General features: G+C 41.2%; 1 protein-coding gene across 1 annotated transcript in view; it reads right to left on the reverse strand.

The window, feature by feature from the left end:
• Positions 1 to 25,726, reverse strand: part of LOC126278231 (serine/threonine-protein phosphatase 6 regulatory ankyrin repeat subunit A) — a 944,107-nt gene that overhangs the window by 73,567 nt on the left and 844,814 nt on the right. Inside the window, exons 22-23 of the mRNA XM_049978210.1 lie at positions 16,899 to 17,108; positions 6,835 to 7,192 (exon numbers count right to left, since the gene is read on the reverse strand). Of these exons, the coding sequence (XP_049834167.1) occupies positions 6,835 to 7,192; positions 16,899 to 17,108 (568 nt within the window). The remainder of the gene's footprint in view (positions 1 to 6,834; positions 7,193 to 16,898; positions 17,109 to 25,726) is intronic.

Raw genomic sequence — 25,726 nt, forward strand, 5'->3', positions numbered from 1 at the left:
CAGTGACAATATGACCAGAATGTAAGGATCCACTATCACTGTCATACAGAGGGCTGTTAACAAGATATAGGTTCAGGGTGCTGTGAGAACTCCTGAAACAGTGCGTCACTGTTTCTTCAGGAGAGAAAGAACAATATGTGATGTAGTGATTAGCACTGTTGGCTAGTGTGGTGTGGGTCACCAGTTCAAACCTGACCACCTATAAGTTTCTGTTATTTAGTATTTATCATTTCTGGAAGATTCTTGAAATTCAATATTCAACATTTGTATAAATAGCATCGCTCAGCATCCACAAGTTCAGTTCCATTTTGCTGTACATTGCTATTCATAATAAATGTGCTTCCAGTGGTAAGTGTTGTACTTCATACATGGCCTCACTTTCAGATTTGGACTTGATTATTGTTACTGGTAAAACAAATCATGTAGTCTCAAAGTTTTGTACAATGTTAGGGGGAAGTTTTGTGAATAATATACCAAAAGTCCTGACATGGGACATGAGCATGGAGGTGGGGAGGCAGATAAAGGTAATTCTTTTATGTTTTTCTTGAATAACTCAAAAACTGTGGCTTCTAGCGACAATATTTCTCAGTAAAAAATATGACTGCATTAAATTTTATATCAAAAAGGCACTGTTCATTTTTCCTTTAGTACTAATAGTTTACGGTTTGCAGGGGATGGAAAACTTGAAGATTATTAAAAATAATATTTTAATGGTATAAAATTGATGTTTATCTTAAATGAAGTGGATTATGAGCAAATATTAAATACGTGCACCGCATCTATGTGCAGTGGAGTCATATTAAGGGATAAATGGTGTTCTGGGAATATAAGACAGTTGTTGGAGTGGAGGGGGAGGCTTAAGGGCAGATGTGTAAAGGAAGGTAGGTCACCAGATTGTGGTCATGCACTTCCCTCCTTCATATGTCTGCAAACTCAAGAGCAAGTAGGCTATTCTCCAGTCTCTCCACACCACTGTGTCACAAGAAGCAGCAACATGGCATTTCACAATACATACCAAGCATCCTGCAGTTCACTTTATGAATCACTGGTGAATGCAGCATGCAGAGGTGTCTGGGAGTGTTTATTTTCCACAAACTATGGTAACATTACATAGGACACAGATATAAGTCACCAAAAACCCTAATGCAAGAAACATGTATGTACGGACTTTACAAATCTCGGCACATTGTTTTCCATTTCTATACGAAAAATAGATTATTAATCATTCTATAAGACAGCTGTAACATGGAAGGGAACTTCCCCCACCACAAGTACTGCTAGCTTTTCAACTTACAGACTGGCTATACCACACTAGCATTACCTGTGCAGTTCTCGTATGAGAGTAGACAAAATAACTTCACTGAGCTCTTGTTTATATAATGGAGTATTTTCAATTTGTTATGGGGATGAGGGACTAGTAAATCTCAATCCAACTGTATAAAAATAACTGAGTTTCGAAAAAACCATTATTTTTCAAACCCATACACAGAGTTGTTGGTTATCAAGTAATGTTTTCACAAAAAAGTTTGAGCCAAAAATGTTGAAAATTGGCGGAGAAGTATCATTTTTTATTGTGTAAATATTTATTATTTTCAAAAAAGTTGGAGTATTTTAGTTTCCTATCACTAAATAGATATGTAAAGTGCATAAATTTAACTGATACATTAATCTTATATGAATATGTCTTTATTTGTGCATAAACTTTACATATATCTGTAACTGCTTATGTATATATGCCCTAACAATATTATGAGGAGGAAAGTTGCTAATCACAATACAGCGGAGATGCTGAGCCACAGATAGGCACAACAAAAAGACTCTCACAATTATATTATAGCTTTCGGCCATGAAGGCCTTCATCAACAACAGTCACACACACATGCAAGCCCTCACCCCCCCCTCTCCCCCCCCCCCCCCCCGCCACACACACACACACACACACACACACACACACACACACACACACACACACACACACACACACACACACAACACACACACACATGCAAACCTAACTCCCACACACAACTGCAGTCACAGGCAACTGAAACTGCACTGAATACATTCCGTGTTAACCAACGACTCCAAGTACGGTTATAAAAAAAAATGGATTTTTTCAAAACTGAAAAATTCAAAAGTGGTGAAAAAATTTTGCATTTCAACATAACTGTCATAAAGAAGTGTGACTGAATGAAATTGAAAATGTTTATTTGTCACCACAAATGGTCATCAAGCCACAGTCACTAAAACAATGAAATTTTTAAAAGGTGACATTGGTAGTTTCGACACACTGAGTCGTTATTTTCAAATGTAGCTGGAAAACTGCACTAATAATTGTAACCACAGTTCTTTCAAATATTATGAAAAACACACTAACACCAGTAAACTGAAGCAAAGGCAGCAGAAATGTATCATCGGACGTTATAACAATTTTGTGGTTGATCAGTGATTTCACATCTTAATGCAGTGTGGGTGAAAACTGCATCAGGATGAAAGAAATTATATACTCTTGCACTATGTCTTGCAGTGATGCAATGATCATTTTGCAAACAAAGGCTAATCTTATAAGGTGCAGCAAGCCCAAAACTAGACCACATCCCCCAATTTTACTGTGTTCTGCTAATGAAATCTTACAAAGATGATGTACTTCCATTTGGGGCTAACATAAGTCTTGTCTTCATAAAGCATTAGCATTCTGCTAATGAAATCTTACAAAAATGGTGTACTTCCATTTGGGGTTAATACAAGTCTTGTCTTCATAAAGCACAGTGAAGAAAGGTCAGTATAAATGTGTGAAATACTCTGAAGTTGCTTCTTTGGCATAGTGGGGTGGAGATAGTGGAGACTCACCTGCTTGCTCTTCAGTTTGTAGACCTATGAATGAGGGAATGCATAATCACAATAGTCAATATCACACTGCTGCAGGTGTTATATGAGGAAAGGAGAAGTGGCCACAAACAAAAAAAGTAGAATACATTAACACAAATGGTGCCACCCCTTGACTGTCTACGGATCCTCAACAGATGTTTTAAAGTTCAACATCCAGTTACAGGGGGTAGTAAGATTTATTAGAAATAACAGGCAATGACTGTATGTGCAGACTGCTGCACAGATTTCATCTTCAATAGAGTTGTTTACTGACACCCATCTTCAGTTCAGTCCCCACAGTAACATTACCAGCTTGAATATTTACATCTATAACTATACTCTGCAAATCACTGTGAAGAGGATGACACAGGGTATATCCCTTTGTACCACTTCTTCTCATTCCATTCACATATGAAGCGTATGAAGAAAGCTTTCCTCAATACCTCCACACTGTAATTAACCTAATTTTGTCTTCCAAGTCCCTAGGGGAGAGATAAGTAGGGAAGTTATGCGTGTTCCTTGATTCCACACTTGAATTTTTTTACATAGGTTTCCATGAGATAGATGGCACTTACATAAAATGTCTACCAGTTCATGCAGATTGAAGACAAAGATTTTGAAACCAGATTTTAAAATGTAATTTCCACACAGAGACGTGGTCTGTGGCCATTCTGTATTGGTTATGAACTGTATATGAAAACTGAAGAAATTTCTGAAGGGTAGGGTATTAAGGAGATGAGACATCGACAAATTGAAAAATTTAGAGGTTGCTGAGAGTTTCAGAGAGATGGCAAGGCAGCGACTGACAAACATTGTTAAGGAACAGAACATTAAACAAATTGGTTACCTTGAGACATTAAATAATGAAGGCAGCAAAAGATCAAACAGGCAAAAAGACAAGGCCTGGAAAAAATCCTTATGTATACATAAGATATTGAAGACGATTGAGGAAAGGATAATATACAAAAATGCAGCAAATGAAGCAGTCAAAAGGGAATATAGATATCTTAAGTATGAAATGCAGAAAATTGAAAACGGATAAGATTGAATGGTGACTGGACAAATACAGGGAGGAAGAAACATACAGGACTAGAGGAAAGATAGATATCATCTCTACAGGAAAATTAAAGACACCTTTGGAGAACAGAGAATCAGCTGTATGAACATCAAGAGCACAGATGGTAAGCCAATACTATGTAAAGAAGGTAAAGCTCAAAGGCATAAAGGATATGTAGGGAAACAAATGTAAGGATAATATTATACAAGAAGGAGGAAAGGAAATAAATGAAGATGAGATGGGAGATGTGATACTGTGAGAAGAAACTGACAGAGTACTGAAAGACCTAAGTGGAAATAAGGCCTTTGGGGTAGACACAATTCCCTCAGAATTACAATGATGCTTGGGAGAGCCAGCCATGGCAAAATGGTTCCATCTGGGCTGCAAGTTATATGTAACAAGTGAAATACATTCTAACTTCAAGGTCACTGTAATCATTCCAATTTCAAAGAAGGCAGCTGCTGACAGGAGTCAATACTACATAATCACCAGTTTAATAAGTCATAGTTGTAAAATAAAGCCATGAATCATTTAAAGAACAATGGCAAAATTGGTAGAAGCTAACCTCAAGGAAGATCACTTTGGGTTCTGGAGAAATGTTGGAATATGGCTCTGTGTCTTATCTGAGAAGGTAGCTTAAAGAAAAGCTAATCTACATTTATAACATTTGTAAATTTAGAACAAGTTTTTGGCTATGTTGAGTAGAAAGTTCTCTCTAAAATTTTGATGTTAACTGGGGTAATTAGCAGGAAGGGAATGGTCATTTACAACATGTACAGAAACCATGTTGTAATAAAAGGACTGAAAGAGAAACAGTAGTTGAGAAGGGCATGTTGCAGCCTATCCCTGTTGTTTTTAATCTGTATATTGAACAATCAGTAAAGGAAATAAAGGAGAAATACCGAACAGGAATTAAGAGTTGAGGATGGGAAATAGAAGCTTTGAAGTTCACCAGTGACACTGTAATTCTGCTAGAGATGACAAAGGACTTGGAACAGCAAGTAAACAGAATTGATAGTGTCCTCAAAAGAGATTTTAAGATGTATATCAACAAAAGTAAAATGTAGGTAATGGAATCTGATTAAAATAAATCAAACAATGCTGATGTATTTAGATTAGGAAATGAGACACTAAAAGTAGGAGATGTGCACAGTATATGTCATACGTGTATGTAAGAAAAGCCATGGGTAGAAAGCATTTCCAAATTTTCCTTATGATAATGTGTATACCATCCCATACAGTTCAGATTAAGATCCACTATACAATTTACTACTGTAATGTTGAGTGTGTCATGACATTTGAATGTAAGTTATACTTCTGTTTGTTATGAATGGAAAAGAAATGTGTGCCATCTGCATCAATAACTGTGGATTTATGGATTTTCTAATGTATAATAATAAGCAGCCCAAGGCTTGTCAAAATAAATTTAGAGAAAATTTACACAATGGAATTTGTAGCTAATATTTTAAACAATGCCCTTCCTCACAGCTATGCACTAAGTGTTTACATCATATCTTCCCATTCTGTTCTTTTTTTCCAGCCAGAACATTCCAGCATTTATGAATGACAAGGACCACACTCAAGCAGCGCACAAAATAAGCAGCATTTTTACTATGCATGACTAATAGTGTGATTATATGTAACTAAATCAATTTTATTTAACTCCCATTAATTTGTGAAACTGGAATATTAAAACATCAGAAATATGTTCCAGATTTTTAAAAAAATGTTTGCCCCTGTGAGGAAGAGGAAATGAGAGAGAGAGAGAGAGAGAGAGAGAGAGAGAGAGAGAGAGAGAGAGAGAGAGAGAGAGAGAGACAGCCAGACAGAATGAAATAAATTATAAAAATACATTTTATGACTATTTAACAAACCAATGAAGGACTTCATGCACGACATAAAACTTGGGTAAGGGTAGATATCAGTGAAGAAATTAAAGTTTAGTTTGGAAGTGTGTACATTTTATTACTGTAAACTGAGGTGGCTATGAAATTTTCTCCACAAAATAAAACACTTTAAGTATATTTGTTACAAAAGAGAAAAAAGCATGACTATCCTATTTCTGTGTCTATGTTTTCACAGAGGTTAAATTCATAAACCTCTGACTGAGAGTTATGTAAATACATTCAGGAATTTGCAAGTTTGAAACAGAAAAAATGGGAAATATCAGACTCATTAAGTACGTGGGAAAATGACAACACAAAAGGTTTCAAGGAACAACTAAAAGACTCCAGTTAGTTAATTCATTATGTAAAAAATGAAAGCAAGTGTTGTGTGTCAAATAATGACACATGAAATACATCATGGAAACTCAAGTTCTGAAAATGAAACTTTCATTCCTTCATCATTAACAAAAGAAACAGGGCAAAGAAAAGATAAAAAAGTATATGGGGGAACTGTCCACCTATAAGTATAGGTTGTGACAAGATGTGAGAATATGATAACCTTTCCAGAACTTAAAATGATGCACGTGGTGAACAGATGAAATTAAAACACAACTGTCAGATGGGCTGTTTCATTTTTCTATTACTTTTTGTTTTCATCAGTTAATATTTTGTGTGTTGGATTAGCCTCTTTTGCATATAACATAGAAAAAAATGCTTGTAGTGTCTGGTAACACTGTTTTATAAACCTATCTTGCAAACACTCAGAATCAAATATATAATGGCACATCAGACACAATTACTTATATGTTGATAGACACCATTATATTTTTATGAATATTAATTTGTTGGTATAGTCTCAGAAAGTGTCGGGTGTCACCTGCTTCCTGTCATATCACTCACATACACAAACATATTGGCCACATAGTGTTTCTTGTATATTCTCTTTAGGCTTCACTGAAACAAGTTGACAAAAAACACATAAAATACTGATTAAAACCAACATTTCAACTGATTAAATCTTACCTTTAGTAATGTTTTCCTTTGACAGTGGGCTGATGTTTTTCTGTAGTTGCTCAGGTGTATAGTTCTTGAAAGGCTGATTCAATGCAACAATATTCATTGAAAACCCAAATACAAAAATGGCAAGCACAGCAAGGAAGCGTGCCAAGTCTTTCATAAGATTTCCTATAATGATAGCCCATGGTCCAAATAGATGGTGAAAGGACAGAAAATCAAGAATCTGCACACATGCCAAAAGAAAAGACATGGCAAACAATTGATTTCTGATGTACATGAGAGTAGGCCAATAAATTCTTGGTACAAACAGCATGCCCGCCAAATGTGCTGCCACTCCAAAGATGCCAAACAGCAGCACGGCTACCTGTAAAACAAAAATTGGATGTTATTTATCAAATTATAAACTTGTTAATAACTTAAACAAATGTATAGTATTACATACTAATATTCTATGGATGAATAATAAAAGGTGATGTCAACATACTGCTACTCACCCTATAGGGGAGATGTTGAGTAGCAAATAGACAAAACAAAAAGATTGTCAAACAAGTAAGCTTTCAGCCAAAAGACTTTCTTCCAAATTGGACAACATATAAACACACACTCACACAAATGCAACAGATGTCTCTGCTATAAGGTGAGTAGCAATCTATCCTTTTCATAATACAGTCATTATTCTGTCCTGAATTTTCAATTGTTTGATATCAACATATAGATTGCAAAGGATATCCAGAACTACTGTTACTCAGAAAGGGAGACTTCTGCAAGCATAACACACAGGAAAATAGATATTTCCACACTGAACAAGTTAAGACTAGATTCTGTCACAAAGGAATGTTATATTATAGAGAAATCATTTACAACAGTTTACCTCAAGAAATTAGGTGATTAAATATTTTATCAAGTTCTAAAGTCAGTCAATTATATATAATTGAGCACTGTTCCTACAACTAAGAGGAATTCACCAGGAAAGAACTCATAGATATTTAAGGACTCTATAAATTGCCTAATCTTTCCTGCAACCTTAACAACTTTCCAGGCAGAAGCTGTGTAATGACTATGAATTTAAGGGAGGTGTTCTAACTCTGAACAAAATAAGAAACACAGTTATGAGAAACCAACAACTATTGATTTGGTCATGGCATAACATATATAGGCAGTTCAAGACAGTTACATAAAAGAGAGAGGTGCCTGGAGATTCTGAACGGCATGATCCTCTAATGTGACTCATGCCATGGCAGTGGTGGTGGAGATGCAGTAATGTGTGCATTATTGCAGGAAGTACTAAGTAAATTTAACTGTTATTGGTATAAGAGGGCTACTCAGTAAGTAAGGTCCGATTGGTCGTCAAATGGAAGCAACAGTGAAAAACAAATCATAATGAATGTTTTATTTTCAACAATTCACTACACCTTCCAGCTACTTCTCTATGTAGTCACTGCTCCAATTTAGATATTTGTCATAGCGTTGTACCAACTTCCAATACCTTCGCCATTGAAGGCAGCCACCTGTGCTTTCTGCCACTTTTCTACACTGGTCGGCAGTTCATTGTCTGTGCCAAACAGACTGCTTCCAAGCAGATGGGAGCAGACAGATAGATACAAACAGAAAAAAATCACCCACACTGTATAGTAAGTACAAAACTAAAATTTAACATCCATATTGACAGGTAGACAATACTCATGGCAATACATTAAAATATGTTCCATCTTCTTGTCACAGCATTATGCTAGAAATACATATGTAACTTCTGGAAAACCATCTGAAGTTGAACCTGAAAAATTTTGGAAATCAGTTCATGGAGTCATAAATAACTATTCGAAAATGTGACTGGTTGCAGTTCTATGTATTTAAATTCAATTAACAATCATGGGTTCTAAAATATCTGTAACTGATAAGTTTCATCTGACAGTTTTGTTTCTATCAAGAAAATATTCCCAGGGATATTATGTCTCAAAGTTGCCAAAAGCTCAGTGGTGCACTGTTAAAGCTGCACTACAGTGCTGAATTAATGATTAAGTCTCTGCAAGTATTGAACTGACGATGGTGAAACTTAGCAACATATATTGAGTACATGTTCACACAAATGTTTTTCAAAATGCACGATTGTCATGTGGGAACCTCTAGACCAGAATTACTGAACTGTAATATTCCAACCTAACCTAGACCTTGGGCTACACTACAGGTCAGTCTGTCATCATATCCACTTTTCTTCTGTGACAGTTCAGACATTTTCAGAGGCCTAATTCTGTCAGTTGGTGATACTGATCAACAAGAAGTGCTACTGTAGTCCTGTTAGCATTGACAACTCTCCTTCAGTCCAGACTAATACTTATTTTTAACCAAGATGCCACCATTCATTAACAAACAAAACACTAAAAGACAAGAAATCAATCCAAACCTTCTTGTACTACAACCTGGTTACTAAAAGTCACTCACTCACCAATTAATGTTCATCCCTAACACAAAATACAAAGAGAAATACACTCCTTCAAAGTAAACAAGAATGAAGTAAACTGAAGGAGCAACTTTAGTCAACTCGATGTACTTGCCACACACATGAAACACTATAAACTCAGACAGCAAGTCATATAGTTGCAAAAACTTTATGGGCTTGTCATATCATCACCCATTGTAATATTCAATGAACAAGATTGAACTGCTAGCAATTTCAAACTATAAAATTAAGCATTCGTCATTATCAACCTTCAATTGCAAACAGTCACGAATAGCAACATGGTGAACAGGATTCAAAACACTGAAAACCAACACTAGAGAGAGGCACTATATACTCCCAAATCTCATCTTCAAATACCTGTGATATCACATAGCACAACATTATTACATCATTAGTCCAAACTGAGGTACATCAAATTTATTTAAACATGCACTACAGTGAAGGATTACTTAGAAAACAAAGAGTAGTGGTTTGGTAAAAAATGTAACACAGGTATATAATAATAGCACATTTCAGTCACATCATAACATATATTTACTCCACAATTTTGCATTGTATTTTGTTTTATTTGTCCTCTTGGAAATATCTTACATCAAAGCTCTGCAATGGATAATATTTACGTCTTATTCTCTTTCTGAGCTCAATATCTCACTCATTATAGAGGGATGCTGACTCATTTTTTTAGGTGAGGAAGTGGGAAAGTGCAGTATACAACACGGAAACCAGCTATCATCATCAAGGTATTGATGCTGACTGGCAATATATGTACTGCATTCAGTGATGTTGAGAAATGAATGTACAGTGTAGAACTAGCTTTTTACATTACAAGATAACTTCTTTGCTAGAATTCATAAAGAAAGCATATGTAGACTACAGTATGATTAAAATTATTGATAGTTCACAATTCAACCACTGGAGCACCTTCCTCCAATCACAGCACTCAACATAATGCCTGAACTTTTCCCCTTTGCCAAACCAAACTGCCACATGGTTATTTCACTTCCAATATTTGGCTAGGGCTGTGTATGAAATGTACATATTTTGTTACCATCATTGTGGTTTTTTATTATGTCTGATGAAATGTGAAAGAACAGAATCAGACTCAAGATTCTGGATGCAAACATATACTGAAAGAAACCTTGGCAAGGAATTGCGTTTAAAGGACAATCTTGACAACTGATGTGCAATGTGCAGGAATACTTTGAGAGAAAGGCAGAAAGTTGGGAGACCTCTGCTATTGGTTTCAAAAGTAATCATGTGAACCGCAGCTACTGTTGAAGTTAGTGAATTGAATGTAATTCATATTTGTAAGGAAAAATATGAGAAGGAATGAACTGAAGCTGGATCCTCTTGTCTTCATATGCCACACAGAAAGAGAAGTATTCAGGAAATTGTAACAAATCTGAATCCTTTCACACAAGAAGTGAATCTGTGTCATATATACAATTATAATCATAACAGAGATAGGCCTACATTAGATAAGCTTCATTCAACATTGTGTGAGGCTGAACTTTCTGAAGGCAGCAAATCATTGTAGCAATTGGTTCTGTAAAATATTGATGGAATGGGAAAACATAGCTGCACAGCAGTGTATATTTTTGCATGAAATAAAAATCATTAATTTCAGGGGCATTATTTGGATCAATGAGACATGGGTGAATGCAGGTCATACTGTGACAAAAGGTTGGAGTGACGACAAAGCAGAAGGTATGGCACTTGCCATTTGCAAAGATGGTACTATTATTCTTTTGCATGCTGATACCTACCATGGCTTTATTTCAATATCAACTGCTTTTTGGATCAAAGAAAACATCAGAGTACCAATGAATCGTGAAACATTTTTGAAGTGGTTCCAAAGTGTGTTGTTACCAAGTTTAGAAAATCGATCAGTAATTATCCATGACAACACTCCATACAGTTTAGTTTTTAAGGATACAATCGTGTAGTCTTGAAAGGAAGACATTATTTGGTGATTATGAAAACCCAAAGTTACTGTGTATGATATGCTGAAAAAAAGTGGAATTAATAGAACTCATGTCACTTCATAAGCAACAATTCCCAACATGTGTTCTCAATGAGGTGGCTTATAAGTATTGGCATAGAGTCATAAGACTACCATTGCCATTTTAACACAACTAAACTTATTTGGAAGAAAGTGAAAGGATACATTCCTTGCAAAAAAATAAAAAGTTCACATTGAGTGAAGTTGAGAAACTGACTGTTCAGGGCCTGGGAAACGTCACTGAAATAGATTGGAGGGCTACTGTGGTTCATACAGAGTGAATAAATGGCAAAGCATGGAATAATGAAGGTCTTCTCAAACATGGTGTTATCTAACTTATTACTGCTTCCAGCTGCATACGTATTTTGGAATGTTCCAATGACTCTGAAATGAGTGGTATCTACCCTTCTTTGGACAATCCCTGTAGCTTGCTGCCATGGTGAAAAGTATGCTGGGCATGGCATAATGACACTACCCAGAACTGGCACTGAGGCAACTGTGGTGCATCATAGGCCATAGATGACAGGTGTCAAGAACAGCTGTAGAGCAACTGACCGTTGAGGTGAATCAGGGGGCTACCAACAGTCTCTCCTCAATGACTATTCAGTGAACATGCCTGCTTATGGGCATCTGCAGCAGGTCCCTGCAGGTCACAAAACCATGCTGACTGCTCTTCATCAGTGGTGAGTGCTGGAATTTGCACATCAGTACCACTACTGGACGTCCACTGAGTTGTGACAAGTGGCCTTTTCGGATGAATTATGTTCTGTGCTCCATTGTACAGATGTCTGTTGGTGTGTACAGTCAGAAGCATCCAGACTGGAGGAGGGAGTGTTATGCCATGATGCATGTTTTTGCTGCACACCTTGAGTGATCTCAACATTCTGGAAAGAACAGTGGATCTACAGAAGAAGTATGCATCTATCCATGGGGACTATGTATACCCCTATATGCAATTTCTTTTTTCTCCCTACATGCAGTTTTTTTCCCCTTAGCATGATGGTATTTACTAGCAGGATAATGCAACATGTCGACAGCTTGTGGTGTTCATGTGTGATTCGAAGAGCACCAGGATGATTTTGCCATACTGCCTGGATTTAAACCCAAACAAGAATCTGTGGGACCAGCTCAATCACACTGCACCATTAATCCTCAAAAGAAAAACCTAGTGCAGCTCTTCACAGCACTGGAATTGGAATGGCTTCACATCCCTGTTGATACCTTCCACATCCTCACTGACACTCTTCCTGTACATCCACGATAGAAAAGTTGGTTGTCCACATTTCTGACAGGTGGTCACATTAATGTGACTGTGTCATCTGCTGTCCTCCTATCACTGCAAGTGTAAGCATGCGGCCACGGTGCACACTCAATTCTACCAACGTCACTAACAGCCGCAACAATTGTATCATGCTTGGGCGGCCAAGGTTGATGGTCTCAGTCATGTCGGTTCATCACTCCTAAGTCTCGGGTGGGAGTTTTATGTGGACACCAGATCAGAGCTGTAATCATTCTTTTGCCTCTGGATAATGAGGTCCATCAACTTGCCCTTCAATTTGAGGGCCCTATATTAGAAGGGGCTTTGAATATTGCACCATTGTTAGATGTCACCCATGCTACAGGACATCAACTGGTTGCTGATGTTGATAGCATGCAGCCCCAGCACATGCTGCCTAGGATGTTGGGGGAAGAGGAAGTAACCACAGTACAAACAAACAAACCAGCCAACACATCGTCGGCAGTGGGAATAGCAAATGCCACTTCCTTCCAAGCAACAGGTTTGATGTGTACAAACATGTCCTCGGCAGTGGGAATAATGAATGCCACTCCCTTCATGCCCCTTGTGTTTATTCATGTGAGAACATGGCCAGCCCCAAGTGTCGAGACTCTTGGGGGGGAAAAAAAGCCAAGGGAGCATTGCACAAATCCATGAACAACGATATTCATACTGTCTCACCATTGTGTTCACCACTGTCTGCAGGCCAGAAAAAGATTTCAAAATTTGCACTGAAGTGCGGGTGACAGATAAGCCATGACTCCCATAAGTTGACACAGAGGCCACTGTGTCCCTACTCGACTCATGTATGTTCACCAGGTTAGGGTCTCCATCATCGGCATGATTCGAGTGTTGAAGGTTATCTATAACAAGCAGCCAATACCTCTTCTCAGCCAGTTCATGGCTGACAACACAGTTAACAAGTCAGTTCTCTATTCTATTACATACTTGGTGGTTAATGATGTGAGTGCTGAAAATTGCTTTGTGTTAGATGCCTTTGCTGCTTTTGGTTTTTGTATTTTGGATGTGGTGCATCTGGTGTCAGACCAAGTGCCTTATCATGAACTGGATTCTTCCTGTTCTGAGTTTTTGGACCACTCTGCTTCAAGGCTAGGTTGTGCAAACAATTTCATAGCTCACATCTCTCCTCACTTTTATAGAGTGTGGGTGGTGCCCGTAGCTCTACATGGCCAGATTAAGATGGAGCTGCATCATTTAATGACCCTGGAAGCAATTAGACCAATTTCTTCAAGAGAATGGGCTGCACCGCTAGTGATCATAAAGAACCCATCAAGTCGGTTTGGATCCTGTGGTGTTTTCGAGGTCACACCCCCCTGGCTTGGCTGGAGGAGTTGCTCACAATATTGGATGAGGATCAATTCTTTTAAAAAAATTGACTTGGCTGAAGACTACCTTTCGTGTCCTTTAGATGACACATCAAAACATTGCTTGTTGTTAATATGCCTTTCAGCATGATGACTAATGATTGGGATCGCTAATACACCTGCCGTCATCCATTGTATTTTTTTTAGAAAAGGGTACGATGGTTTTCCCATCTTGACGATATCATCATAACAGGTGCTATCTTGGAGGATTACCTACATAACCTCCACTCTGTGCTTAGTGTTCTACAGGCTGTGGTCCTCAAATGTAATGTCATTAAGTCTGTGCACAGACATCTAAATACTGGGACAGCATCATTAGAGAGGCTATTAAAATTCATACCAGGGACAGACTCATAAACCTCAGCAAGGCATGGGATCCAGCACTGAGTCTAATTAAAAAGAGGCTCAGCAATAAAAAAAATGAGCAACCAGGGCAGATGAGGCAGTTATACCAACGCCACCACAGACACCGATGACAGCCTGTCAGCGATTGCCAAAGAGTGGAGAGAATGCCTTGCAGGGAAAGGGGATTTAGGATGGCTGCCCACCCTCAAGAGCTCAGTTTGTCAGTGCACCTGATGATGGTGACATGTCTGATCGCCAAAATATTGTGCCCATTGGACATTATGGACCTGCAGTACACTCGTGGACTGTTCGAGCAAGAAATACGTCGGGAGAAGTTGAAGAATCACAACATCTACCACGCTTAAACTGCAGTTTGCCTGAATCCATTTGTACTCAGAATTGAACTGACATTAAAATTGGACAAATACTCAGCAACAGCATACATTCCTGCAGGAGATGCTTGAAGACTAGCCTGGGGCCAGTGGCACTGTTATGAATTTCATTTAGCAACATTGTCAATGGCCACCGTGAGGTATAAAGGGAATGAAAGGGTGTGTGTCAGCTGCTGGTTCCATACAGCCAATGAGAGAGCAGAGGACAGATGATTTGTTTGGAAGCAAAAGCAATTGTAACATAGAAGCAAAATCTGCTATTTATCTAGAAAAAAAGCTGTGTTCTTAGGTCCCACTGTAACCACAACCTCAGAAATTACAATACATTCGAAAGAAATAGCCAATATTTGTGACAAAAAAGACATAAGTTTCACACTTGCCCTATCAGGATGATGATTAAAATAGTGATACCACAGATGACAGTAAACAAAACAGATATTGAGGATCAAAATTAATGTAAAGCATTTCTTTTTGTTTATTTCATTTATCTTTGTATTATCAAAATGCAGACACTGAATACATGGCATAAGATTAGAGTAGATGCATTGTTAACTTTTTAGGCAGATATGTTACATCCATAACAAGTTTGTAATTTAATTAGTCAGAATATGTTAGAAAATAAATTTTTCTCTCAAGGAGCCTGTTAAAAAAGGGGGCTTGTCTTTTTTCGAGGCTGTCTTATAATTGGGTAAATATTATATATATATATATATATATATATATATATATATATATATATATATATATATATATATATATATATATATATATATATATGACAATTCTAATGCCAGAAAACTAGCAAAATGCAATAAGACCTGCACAGAAACAATGTTTGTTGCAAGGATTGACAACCAAGCTTCTACATAAATAAATGTAACATATTGCACATCTACATTCACAGCTGTATTCTGTATTCTGGAAGCCACCTTATAGTGTGTGATGGAGGATATTTCTGGTACTTCCATCTCTTCCCCCTTCCCCTGTCCCATTTGCAAATGGTGCATGGCAAGAATGATTGGTGGCAAACCTCAATATGAGCTGTAATTACTCTGATTTTCTCATTTTGGTCATTTCATAAGAGATATGAGGGAGGAAGTAATATATTGCCTGAGGTTTCATACAATGATCACTCCTGGGATTTCAACAGTAAATCTCCTTGTGCTGCACATCACTTCTCTTGCAGCATCTTCCAAAGTAGTTGGTTGCACATCTCTGTAATGTTCTCTCACTGACTAAACAACACTGTGACGGAAAGTGCTGCTCTTCATTGGATCTTCTCTACCTCCAGATCCTAGACTGATAATCAGTCTTACATGTATTTCATAAGCCACTCTTTCATAGACAGATGACATTTCCTTAAGATTCTCCCAATTCTCCCCATCTGCTTTTCCCACAATTTGTTTTATGTGGTCATTCCAGTTTAGGTTACTATGGAGGATTACTAATAGATATTGTACAGTAGTTATTGCTTCAAGTGATTTGTCACCAACAGTATTGGATATCTTTGCCTATTTTTGCACACTACATTACATTTATTTGCTGTTCAATTATGTTAGAGGTGAAAAACCGCTTGAAACAAGCCATTAATATCTGGGAGTAACTGTCCAGAGTGACAAAGTTGGACAACAACATAAGACTAGTTGTAGGAAAGCAATTATCAGGGTGAGATTCACTGAAAGATTCATTAGGGAATGTAATTCAACCATCAGCGAAATGGTTTAGAAAACACTTGTTACATCAGTTTTTGAGTACTGATCATCAGGGAGGATTAATGAAGGAGATAGAGAGGATCAAAAGAGTGGCATGGTTCATAGAAATTCTGTATAGCAAGCACGATAGAATTTCATAGATATTCAACAGGTTCTAGTGACAGATGCCAGGAGAGGGCTGTGGAGCATCAAGCAGAGGTGTACCATTAAGATTCAGAGATAGTACACTTTAAGAAGTCTGACAAGATATTACTTATTCCCACGTATGTCTTATGAAATGATGGTAGTGACAAAATCAGAATAATTATGGCTCATCAAAGGCATATTGACAGTTGTTCTTCCTATGCACTGTTCACAGATCTAACAGGCAAAGGGGCGAAATGATAGTACAGTGGCACCAGAAACACACACAAACACATACTGTAAAGTGGCTTGCAAATTATAGATGAAAATGTGTGACAGTTGACTTGTTAAATGAATTTCAATTTATTGTTACTCACCTTGATCCAACCAAGTCCACTCTTGTCACTAGGATTTGTAAGTTCAAAGAGCAACAATCCTGATAACCACACAAGTAACACCCATTCATACCAGTAAGGGATCAGTTTTGGCCTCACAACAGGGTAAAATGGTGTAATTCCAGTCAGCATGAGGAACAGCATCAGGTACATATGTGATGTCAGGTATGACATAAACTTGATGATAGGCACCTGTAACAATCAGGAGCATCAATAAATTATGTTCTATCTAAAAAGCAAAAAAGCACCAACAAATACTTTTATTACAATGATGAAATTTGTTCATTTGCAAGTGATTTGGTTGACAAACATTTTCATAGCATATAGTGCCATAGTCACAAATTCATGAGTAACATCAAGAAGTGTAATAACTAGAAATTTCTACACAAATCTTAATTGTAGTCAACCCTTGCCTCTGAGTGCATAAAATAAACAAGACAAAAGAAGTGCACCTACTCAAAGTAAGACAAAATTAGAATAACCACAATGGTAGCTGCAGTCCTTTCCTTTGTTACAATACCACCAGAATTCATCTCAACAATTTGCCTTATAATATCCAGTCTTTTCCTCAGAGACAGTTACTGCCAAATTTTCATACTTGAGGCCTAATAAATTTTTATAATTGTTTTTCTGTCAACACTATTACTTAGTCAAATTTTGGCTTTCATAAGTAGCTAATTTTTTTAAAAATATTGTTGACTCTCATTTTGTACTTTAACATTTAAAATCCTTATCTTTATTAATATGTGTCTCATATTTCTTTTTCTGTCAAAAACATGTAAAAGTTATGAACTTTTCTTGGCATCTTGCCTGGGTAAAAATATTCCTCATTTCCTTTCTAACTTAGGGTCCCTGTAAGCCTGTACCATGGAAAGTCTTTCCATATGTGGACATTGGAGAGAAGTAATACAGAAGAGTGAAAAATAAAATATAATACTAGTTATAAGGATAACAAAAAAAGAACAATAATAATCTGTATTCATCAGACTATTATATAATGGGAATTAACTATTCATTTTCTTATGAACAAATCACGAGAAATTAATCACAGGTGTATGACTGAGCCTCTGTGTACAACAGGGGTAATATTTTACTATGTCCTTCATTATTATGTTATCACCAGGTGTAGTGATGGATGTTATCAGAAATATTGTGCCCGCTGAACCCTGAAATCTGAGCGCACACTTCTGTATAAAGTTCCAGTAATGAGATTTCTTGACACAGCCATGCCTATGCTTGTAATTGGGAATGCTAGTATCATAGGAGGACTGATGAAGCTTGATGGATGCATCAACAGGTTCCAAACTGAGGAAAATATTTCTTCTGCAGCAAATAACTTCAACTTAGATCCACCTTTTTGAGCCTATGCTAGTATTACTCTCACTTTTCTGAGAGTTCACTATGAAGTTCTATATCTTCATTTCAGAAGCATAGTTCCCTTGATAACAAATGTCATTTTTGCAGAAGACACTTCATCCACCTTTTCTGGGAGATTGGGGGGAGGGGGGGGGGGGGGAGGGTAATGGGATCATCAGTCTTCTGAGTGGTTTGATACAAGCTATCACAACTTCCTCTTCATCTAACACTAAAACGTTCACACTTAATGTCTTCAGTCACTTGCTGGATATGTTTGGATTTCCATCTCCTCCTACAGTTTTGCCCTGTATGTCTCCCTCTAGTAATATAGACGTCATTTTATGAGGTCTTAACATATGCCCTCTCATCCTACATCTTATTCTAGTTAGGGTTTTCCAAGTACATAAATCCAACCATCCAGGATGTTGTATAGTGCCCAGTTACTTTGTCCTCACAGAGAGAATTTCTGCCCTTGTGGACCAACTTACCCTCCAATAAGACAACAATCATTTCCTTCACAGACCCTATACAGTTCCTGTTCCTTTACCATCCAGTGCCATGCTATTCACTGTCGATACCACCTCCCTCTACACTAATACCCTCAATGCCCATGGCCTTGCCACTGTTGAATATTACCCTTCCAGTCCCAAACGTCTCTAAACCTACAACCTCCTTCCTTGTCACCATGACCAACTGTATGTTTATATACGATTACTTGTCCTCTGAAGGCATCACCAACAAACAATCTGTGGTACAGTAATGGGCACCTGTATGACACTGTCTCAAGCTCACCTATTTGTGGGCCATCTAGATTGGTTGGTTGATTTGAGGGATAAAGGGACCAAACTACAAGGTCATCAGTCCCTTGTTCCTGATGCAAACAAGTTGTTGTGATAGTGCCACGACATTTAACAGTGCCGCCACGACAGTACGCACAAACGGCGATAGAGGCGCTCCGCAAATCAGACGAGCGCGGGAGTGCCACCTAGCTACGAACGGCACCGGCCGCATGTCACGGCACAGCAGTCGAATACGAGAGACTGAGTTGTAATCATGTGATCAGTTATTGTTTCTAAGAGAGAGTGTGAAAATCCACGCAATTATTGTGATTAAAGGTTATAACACTTTTTGGCGACGAGGTCGGGATATTTTCACCGCGTTGTGGATTTGCGTGTTCGTGACGGGGCAGACATGGAACAGCTTATGCAAGCGCTCATTGAACAACAAACACAGCTGACGGCAGCGATTCAGGCGTTGTCGACGTCGCTTACTCATCGTCTGTCTTCCTCTTCTCCGCCTCCATTCCCTCCTTACGACGAGGCCGCTGAAGACTGGGAGAATTATGAGAAGCGTTTGCGGCAACACTTCTTGGCTTTCGGCGTTGTCGACGCTCCTATGTGTAAGTCGTTATTTCTATCTTGGATTTCCCCTCGGGTCTATCAGCTGCTATCTCAGTTAGCCCCTCTGCGGGAACCAGCCTCCCTGTCCTTCCAAGAAATGTGTGACTTATTGTCTGCCTATTATCGAACAAACACCCACGTCGTTGCCGCCCGCGTGGCGTTCTACCGGTGTCGTAAACAGCCCCATCAATCTTACCGGGCTTGGGCGGCGGAACTACATGGCCTGAGTAGGAAATGTCAGTTTGTCACGGACACTCATCACGAGTCTTATGCGGATTCAATGGTTAGGGATGCTATTCTACGGCTTGCTCCTGATAAAGAAGTTCGGCAACGTGCCCTACAACTGCCAAACCCGTCGTTGTCGGAAGTTCTAAGCATCGCTCAATCCTTTGAAGTGTCTCACGCTGCTGGCGCGCAAATAGACGCGTGGTGTGATGTAGGCGCTGTACAGTCAACTCTCGACAAGGACAATTTGCCTGTTGCACAGGAGAACGAAGATGTGGCGGCGGTTCACTCGCGTAAACAACGTCGCGTTGGGCCGCAACGCTCGCAGCGAAACCAGCAACCACAGAAGCCGGTTCGTTCCGCGCTTCCTTCTTGCCCCCGTTGTTTCGTACAGCACGACAGGGCAGCGTGTCCAAAACGTTGGGCCACGTGTAATTCATGTAGGAAAAAGGCCACATTGCTTCTGTGTGTCAGTCCCATAAAGCTCCTGTCGACGAGGACGAGGCGTCGGACATGGATGTTCACTGTGTGCTTTCTCAAACAAATAAGTTGTTTGTTACTGTTCGTGTTCTGAATAAAGACATCCGCATGCAAGTGGACACTGGCTCTGCAGTACCTCTCATTAATTCCCGCACGTATTTGGCGTTGGGATCCCCTCCTTTGTCTCCAGTTACGCGCAATCTGAGGACTTATAATCAGCAGAAAATTCCTATCATGGGCCAGTTTGATGCTTCCACTGCCTACAAGTCTGTTGTTCGGCCCCTCACGTTTTATGTGGTGGATCATGCGGGCACTGAAAACCTGTTCGGTTATGATGCTTTCCAGTTGTTTGGATTCTCCATTGATGATGATGTGCACCTCATATCTGAGGACATTCCGTATCAACAGCTTGATGGATTGTGTTGTGAATTTTCGTCCGTGTTCTCTGCTGGTCTGGGTTGTGCCAAGGATTTTGCAGCCCACATTACTCTTAAACCTACGGCTCGCCCTAAGTTTTTCCGGGCACGCCCTATTCCAGTGGCGTTGCGTGCACCTGTCAAGGCTGAGCTAGACAGGTTAACAGCTTCAGGGATTCTCCTTCCGGTTACCTCCAGCGAATGGGCATCGCCGATCGTGGTGGTTTCTAAACCAAACGGGAGTCTGCGATTGTGTGGTGACTTTAAAGCCACTGTCAACGCTCAGAGCGTCATTGACACTTATCCTCTTCCTCGTCCTGAGGAGTTGTTTACCAAGCTCGCTGGGGGCCAGTTCTTTTCCAAACTTGACTTATCGGAGGTGTACCATCAGTTGCCGTTGGACGCTCCTTCCAAGGAATTTCTCGTTATCAACACTCCTTGTGGGTTGTATCAGTACCAGCGATTACCATTTGGCGTCGCTAGCGCACCGGCCATTTTTCAGCGGTTTTTGGAACAGCTCACGGCTTCCGTTCCCGGCTGCATAAACTATCTGGATGACATTGTTGTCACGGGAGCCTCCACTGCAGAGCACCTTCGTAATTTACGTTCACTGTTTCGGGTTTTGCATTCGGCTGGGTTGAGGTGCAATCTGGACAAGTCACAGTTCTTCCAACCCTCCATTGAGTATCTTGGTTTCCAGTTGTCCCGTGAGGGCATACGCCCTCTCCGTGAGCACGTTGCGGCCATTAACGCTCTACCCCGGCCGTCTACGGTCAAAGAACTTCAGGCGTTTCTAGGCAAGATTGCTTATTATCACAAATTCATTCCATCCGCAGCAGCGGTAGCTTATCCTCTGCACCAGCTGTTACGCAAAAACGTCCCCTTCTGTTGGTCCGACGGGTGTGAGCAGGCTTTTGTCCGCCTGAAGGCTCATTTGCAGTCGGCGCCTTGTCTTGCCACATTCCGTCCGGGTCAGCACTTGGTTCTGGCGACTGACGCGTCACAGTATGGCCTAGGGGCTGTTCTCGCCCATCGGTATGAGGATGGGTCGGAACGACCCATTGCCTATGCTTCCAAGACCCTCAACGAGGCGCAACGGCGTTACTCTCAAATCGAAAAGGAGGCGCTCGCTATCATTTATGCTCTAAAAAAGTTCAGCGTTTTTTTGTATGGTTCTAAGTTTCACCTCATCACCGACCACAAACCGCTGGTCTCTCTGTTCAGCCCCTCGGCGTCACTTCCGGATAAGGCAGCTCACCGCCTGCAACGTTGGGCCTTGTACTTGTCTCGTTTTCATTATGAGATTCACTATCGCCCCACGGCCCAGCACGCAAACGCGGATGCATTGTCGCGATTGCCGATGGGCCCCGACCCTGTTTTCGATCGCGATGAACTCCTCTGTTTCCACATTGATGAGGAAGAACGTCGTGCAGTCGAGGGCTTTCCACTTACAGGTTCGCAGGTCGCGTCAGCTACTGCGCGGGACCCGGTCCTGCGTCGGGTGATCGGTTTTGTTCAACGAGGTTGGCCAGACAGGACCGGGGGCCGGGCATCGGATCCCCTTCGCAACTACCATGCCTTGCGCCTTCGTCTGTCTGTTCGTGATGGTGTTGTTCTTCTGGCCACGGATGGCGCATCTCCACGGGTCGTGGTGCCAGCCTCTCTTCGCAAAGATGTTCTCAAACTGTTGCACGGAGGCCATTGGGGTATTTCTCGGACTAAGTCCCTGGCCCGCAGGCACGTTTATTGGCCCGGCATTGATTCGGACATAGCCCATATGGTTGCTGCATGTGGCCAGTGTGCTCAACAACTGGCGGCACCTCGTACAATGCCCTCTCCGTGGCCTGATCCAGCTCAGCCATGGGAACGGGTGCACGCCGACTTTGCTGGCCCCTTCCTCGGTACTTATTGGCTACTGTTGATTGACGCCTTCTCGAAGTTTCCATTTGTTGTTAGATGTCCGTCGCCCACCACTGCGGCGACGACGCTGGCTTTGTCCAAAATCTTTGCGCTAGAAGGTCTTCCATCCACGATCGTCACGGACAATGGCCCTCAGTTCTCTTCGCAGGCCTTCCGTGATTTTTGTACTGGACAAGGGATTCATCATGTTACCGCACCTCCCTTCCATCCGCAATCGAATGGGGAGGTCGAGCGCCTTGTCCGCACTTTCAAATGCCAGATGAAAAAATTCCTTAGTGATTTTTCCACAGATGACGCCCTGCTGCAATTTCTGAGTTCTTATCGCTTCACGCCTCTGGGTGATCGCAGCCCTGCTGAACTCTTGCATGGCCGCCAACCGCGCACTCTACTGCACCTGCTTCACCCTGTCAGGCCTTGTACTGTGTCCCCTAGTGCGGGAAAATACTCGGTGGGCGCCGACGTGTGGGCACGGGGGTATGGATCTCGCCCTAAATGGATTCCAGGGGTGGTCAAGGCTCTTCGCGGCCGCCGGCTTTGTGAAATCCGTACGGGCGACGGCACGGTTGTTCGCCATTACGACCAGATGCGCCCACGAGTGGTGGCCACGCCTGTGCCACCGCCCCATCCTTCGCCTCCACCAGCCCGAGACGCCAGTCCTGTCGCTGCTGCCGATCTACCGTCCGTGTTGATGCAGCCGCCGTCGCTGCCGCTTCCAAGTACTCCGGAACCGGCCCCAGTCGCGACGCCGCCTTCTCCGGGACCCATCTCGCTGGAGCACACTCCCAGGTCAATGACACCTATGGATGCTGCTCCGGAGTTTTCACCCATCATCTCATCCAGGAGGCACGTTCCTCGCACGAGCTTCCGTCCTGGACATTTTCGACCATACTCGCGTGTCTCTGCGCGGGATCTCCTCGGGGCCTCACAAGAGGCCATGGATGTCTCTGCGCTGTCCATGTCTCCAAGGAAGTGAGTGTTTATTTTTTTCAAGGGGGGAAAAGTGTTGTGATAGTGCCACGACATTTAACAGTGCCGCCACGACAGTACGCACAAACGGCGATAGAGGCGCTCCGCAAATCAGACGAGCGCGGGAGTGCCACCTAGCTACGAACGGCACCGGCCGCATGTCACGGCACAGCAGTCGAATACGAGAGACTGAGTTGTAATCATGTGATCAGTTATTGTTTCTAAGAGAGAGTGTGAAAATCCACGCAATTATTGTGATTAAAGGTTATAACACAAGTCTTAGGGTAAAACAACTCTCAAAGTAAGGTTGGGAAAGTAAAAGGGGGAAATGGAATATGGAACCATACTTAAAAAGAAAACAATTGGCATGAACAAAAACCAGGGAAGATATACACCATAAGGTAAAGTACAAGAGGCATTAAAACTATAGTGCAGATGGTCTGGGCTGGCTGATCACAAGAATAAAAGAGGATGAGCCAGCCACTCTGCAACACTTTAAAATGTTCACCACAAATGGTAAGGCGAGATTAGCACATGTGGGCAAAAGACAAACACAAATAAGAATAAAAAGACAAACAAATGCAAACAAAGGGTGACAAATTTAAAAGGGAGGGAGGGTGGAGGCCCCAGAAAGAAGGCCAAATGCCCACCCTTAGATGGTATGACAAAAAAAACCTTCATGAATGAAACGTAAAACTAAATCTGCTGTTGAGGCATCGTCACCCAGCACCAAGGGTAGGGTGCTGGGAAGATTAAAAGTCTGCCATACAGCAACTAAAAGGGGGTAGTCAAGCATGATGTGCACGACAGTCAGAAGGGAGCCACAGCAACACTGTGGTGGGTCCTCACGATGGAGAAGGTAGCTATGTGTTAGCCACGTATGGCCAATGCAGAGCCGACAAAAGACAACTGATTCCCTGCTAGTGGCTCGCACGGATGACTGACAAACATTCGTTGTCTCCTTGATAGCACAGAGTTTATTTGGTGTGCTCAGGTTGCGCCATTCAGTGTCCCAAATTGCGAAAACTTTGCGGTGGAAGACCTCTTGCAAATCAGTTTCCGGGAGACCAGTTTTCAGAGACGGTCTACTGGAGGCCTGTTTGGCCAGGCACTCAACATGTTCATTGCCCGGTGTCCCAACATGGCCTGGGGTCCAAATGGTCACTGAGCGTCCACTCCTGCAGAGGGCATAAAGAGACTCCTGGATTAACAGTACCAAAGGATGCCTAGGGAAGCACTGGTCGAGGACTTGTAGGCTGCTTAAGGAGTCACTACAAATGATGGACTCACCAGAGCAGGAGCAGATATGTTCAAGAGCATGTTAGCTGGCAACCAGCTCTGCAGTGAATACACTGTAGCTAACCAGCAAGGAGCATTGCTCTGTATGGTCAATGTGAGCATAAGCAAAGCCAACCAGACCGTCGACCAGTGATCCATCAGTGTAGATAATGTCTGGGCCCCCAAACTCGCCAAGAACAGAGAGAAAATCCCTGAGCCTTTGGGACCAAGCAATTGGTCCAGCCGAAGCTGTGGCTGAGGTATCGACCATGGAGGAGCATGGAAGAGAGTCTGCAGGAAAGGTGGTAGGGGGAAGCATCAAGGTCATGAAGAAGTGACCAGACATGGCCATCTAGAGGTACTCTTCCTAACCATCCAGAATCTCAAACCTCTCACCTGGTTTAGATTCACAGATGACATCTTCATGGTCTGGACTGAGGGTGAGGACATCTTATCCTCATTCCCCCAGAACCTCAACACCTCCCACAGTGGTATTCGGACCCCCCCCCCCCCACCCTCCCACCCCCCTCCAACCGACACAATATCCTTGTTTGTCCTTACTTCATCCCTACCGCCAACCCATTGCATCATGGCTTATTTCCCTGCTATAAACCTGGTTTCAAGACTTGTCCCATATTTTCTCCCCAAACCACCTGCTACAGTCCTGTCACAAACACCTCCTACCCATTAAAGGCAGGACCACTAATGCAAGCAGACATGTGATCTACAAATGTTGCAGCAACCATTGTGCCACATTCTTCGTGGGTGA

The sequence above is a fragment of the Schistocerca gregaria genome, chromosome 6 (genome assembly GCF_023897955.1).
Source record: "Schistocerca gregaria isolate iqSchGreg1 chromosome 6, iqSchGreg1.2, whole genome shotgun sequence".
NCBI classification, from domain to species: Eukaryota; Metazoa; Arthropoda; class Insecta; order Orthoptera; family Acrididae; genus Schistocerca; species Schistocerca gregaria.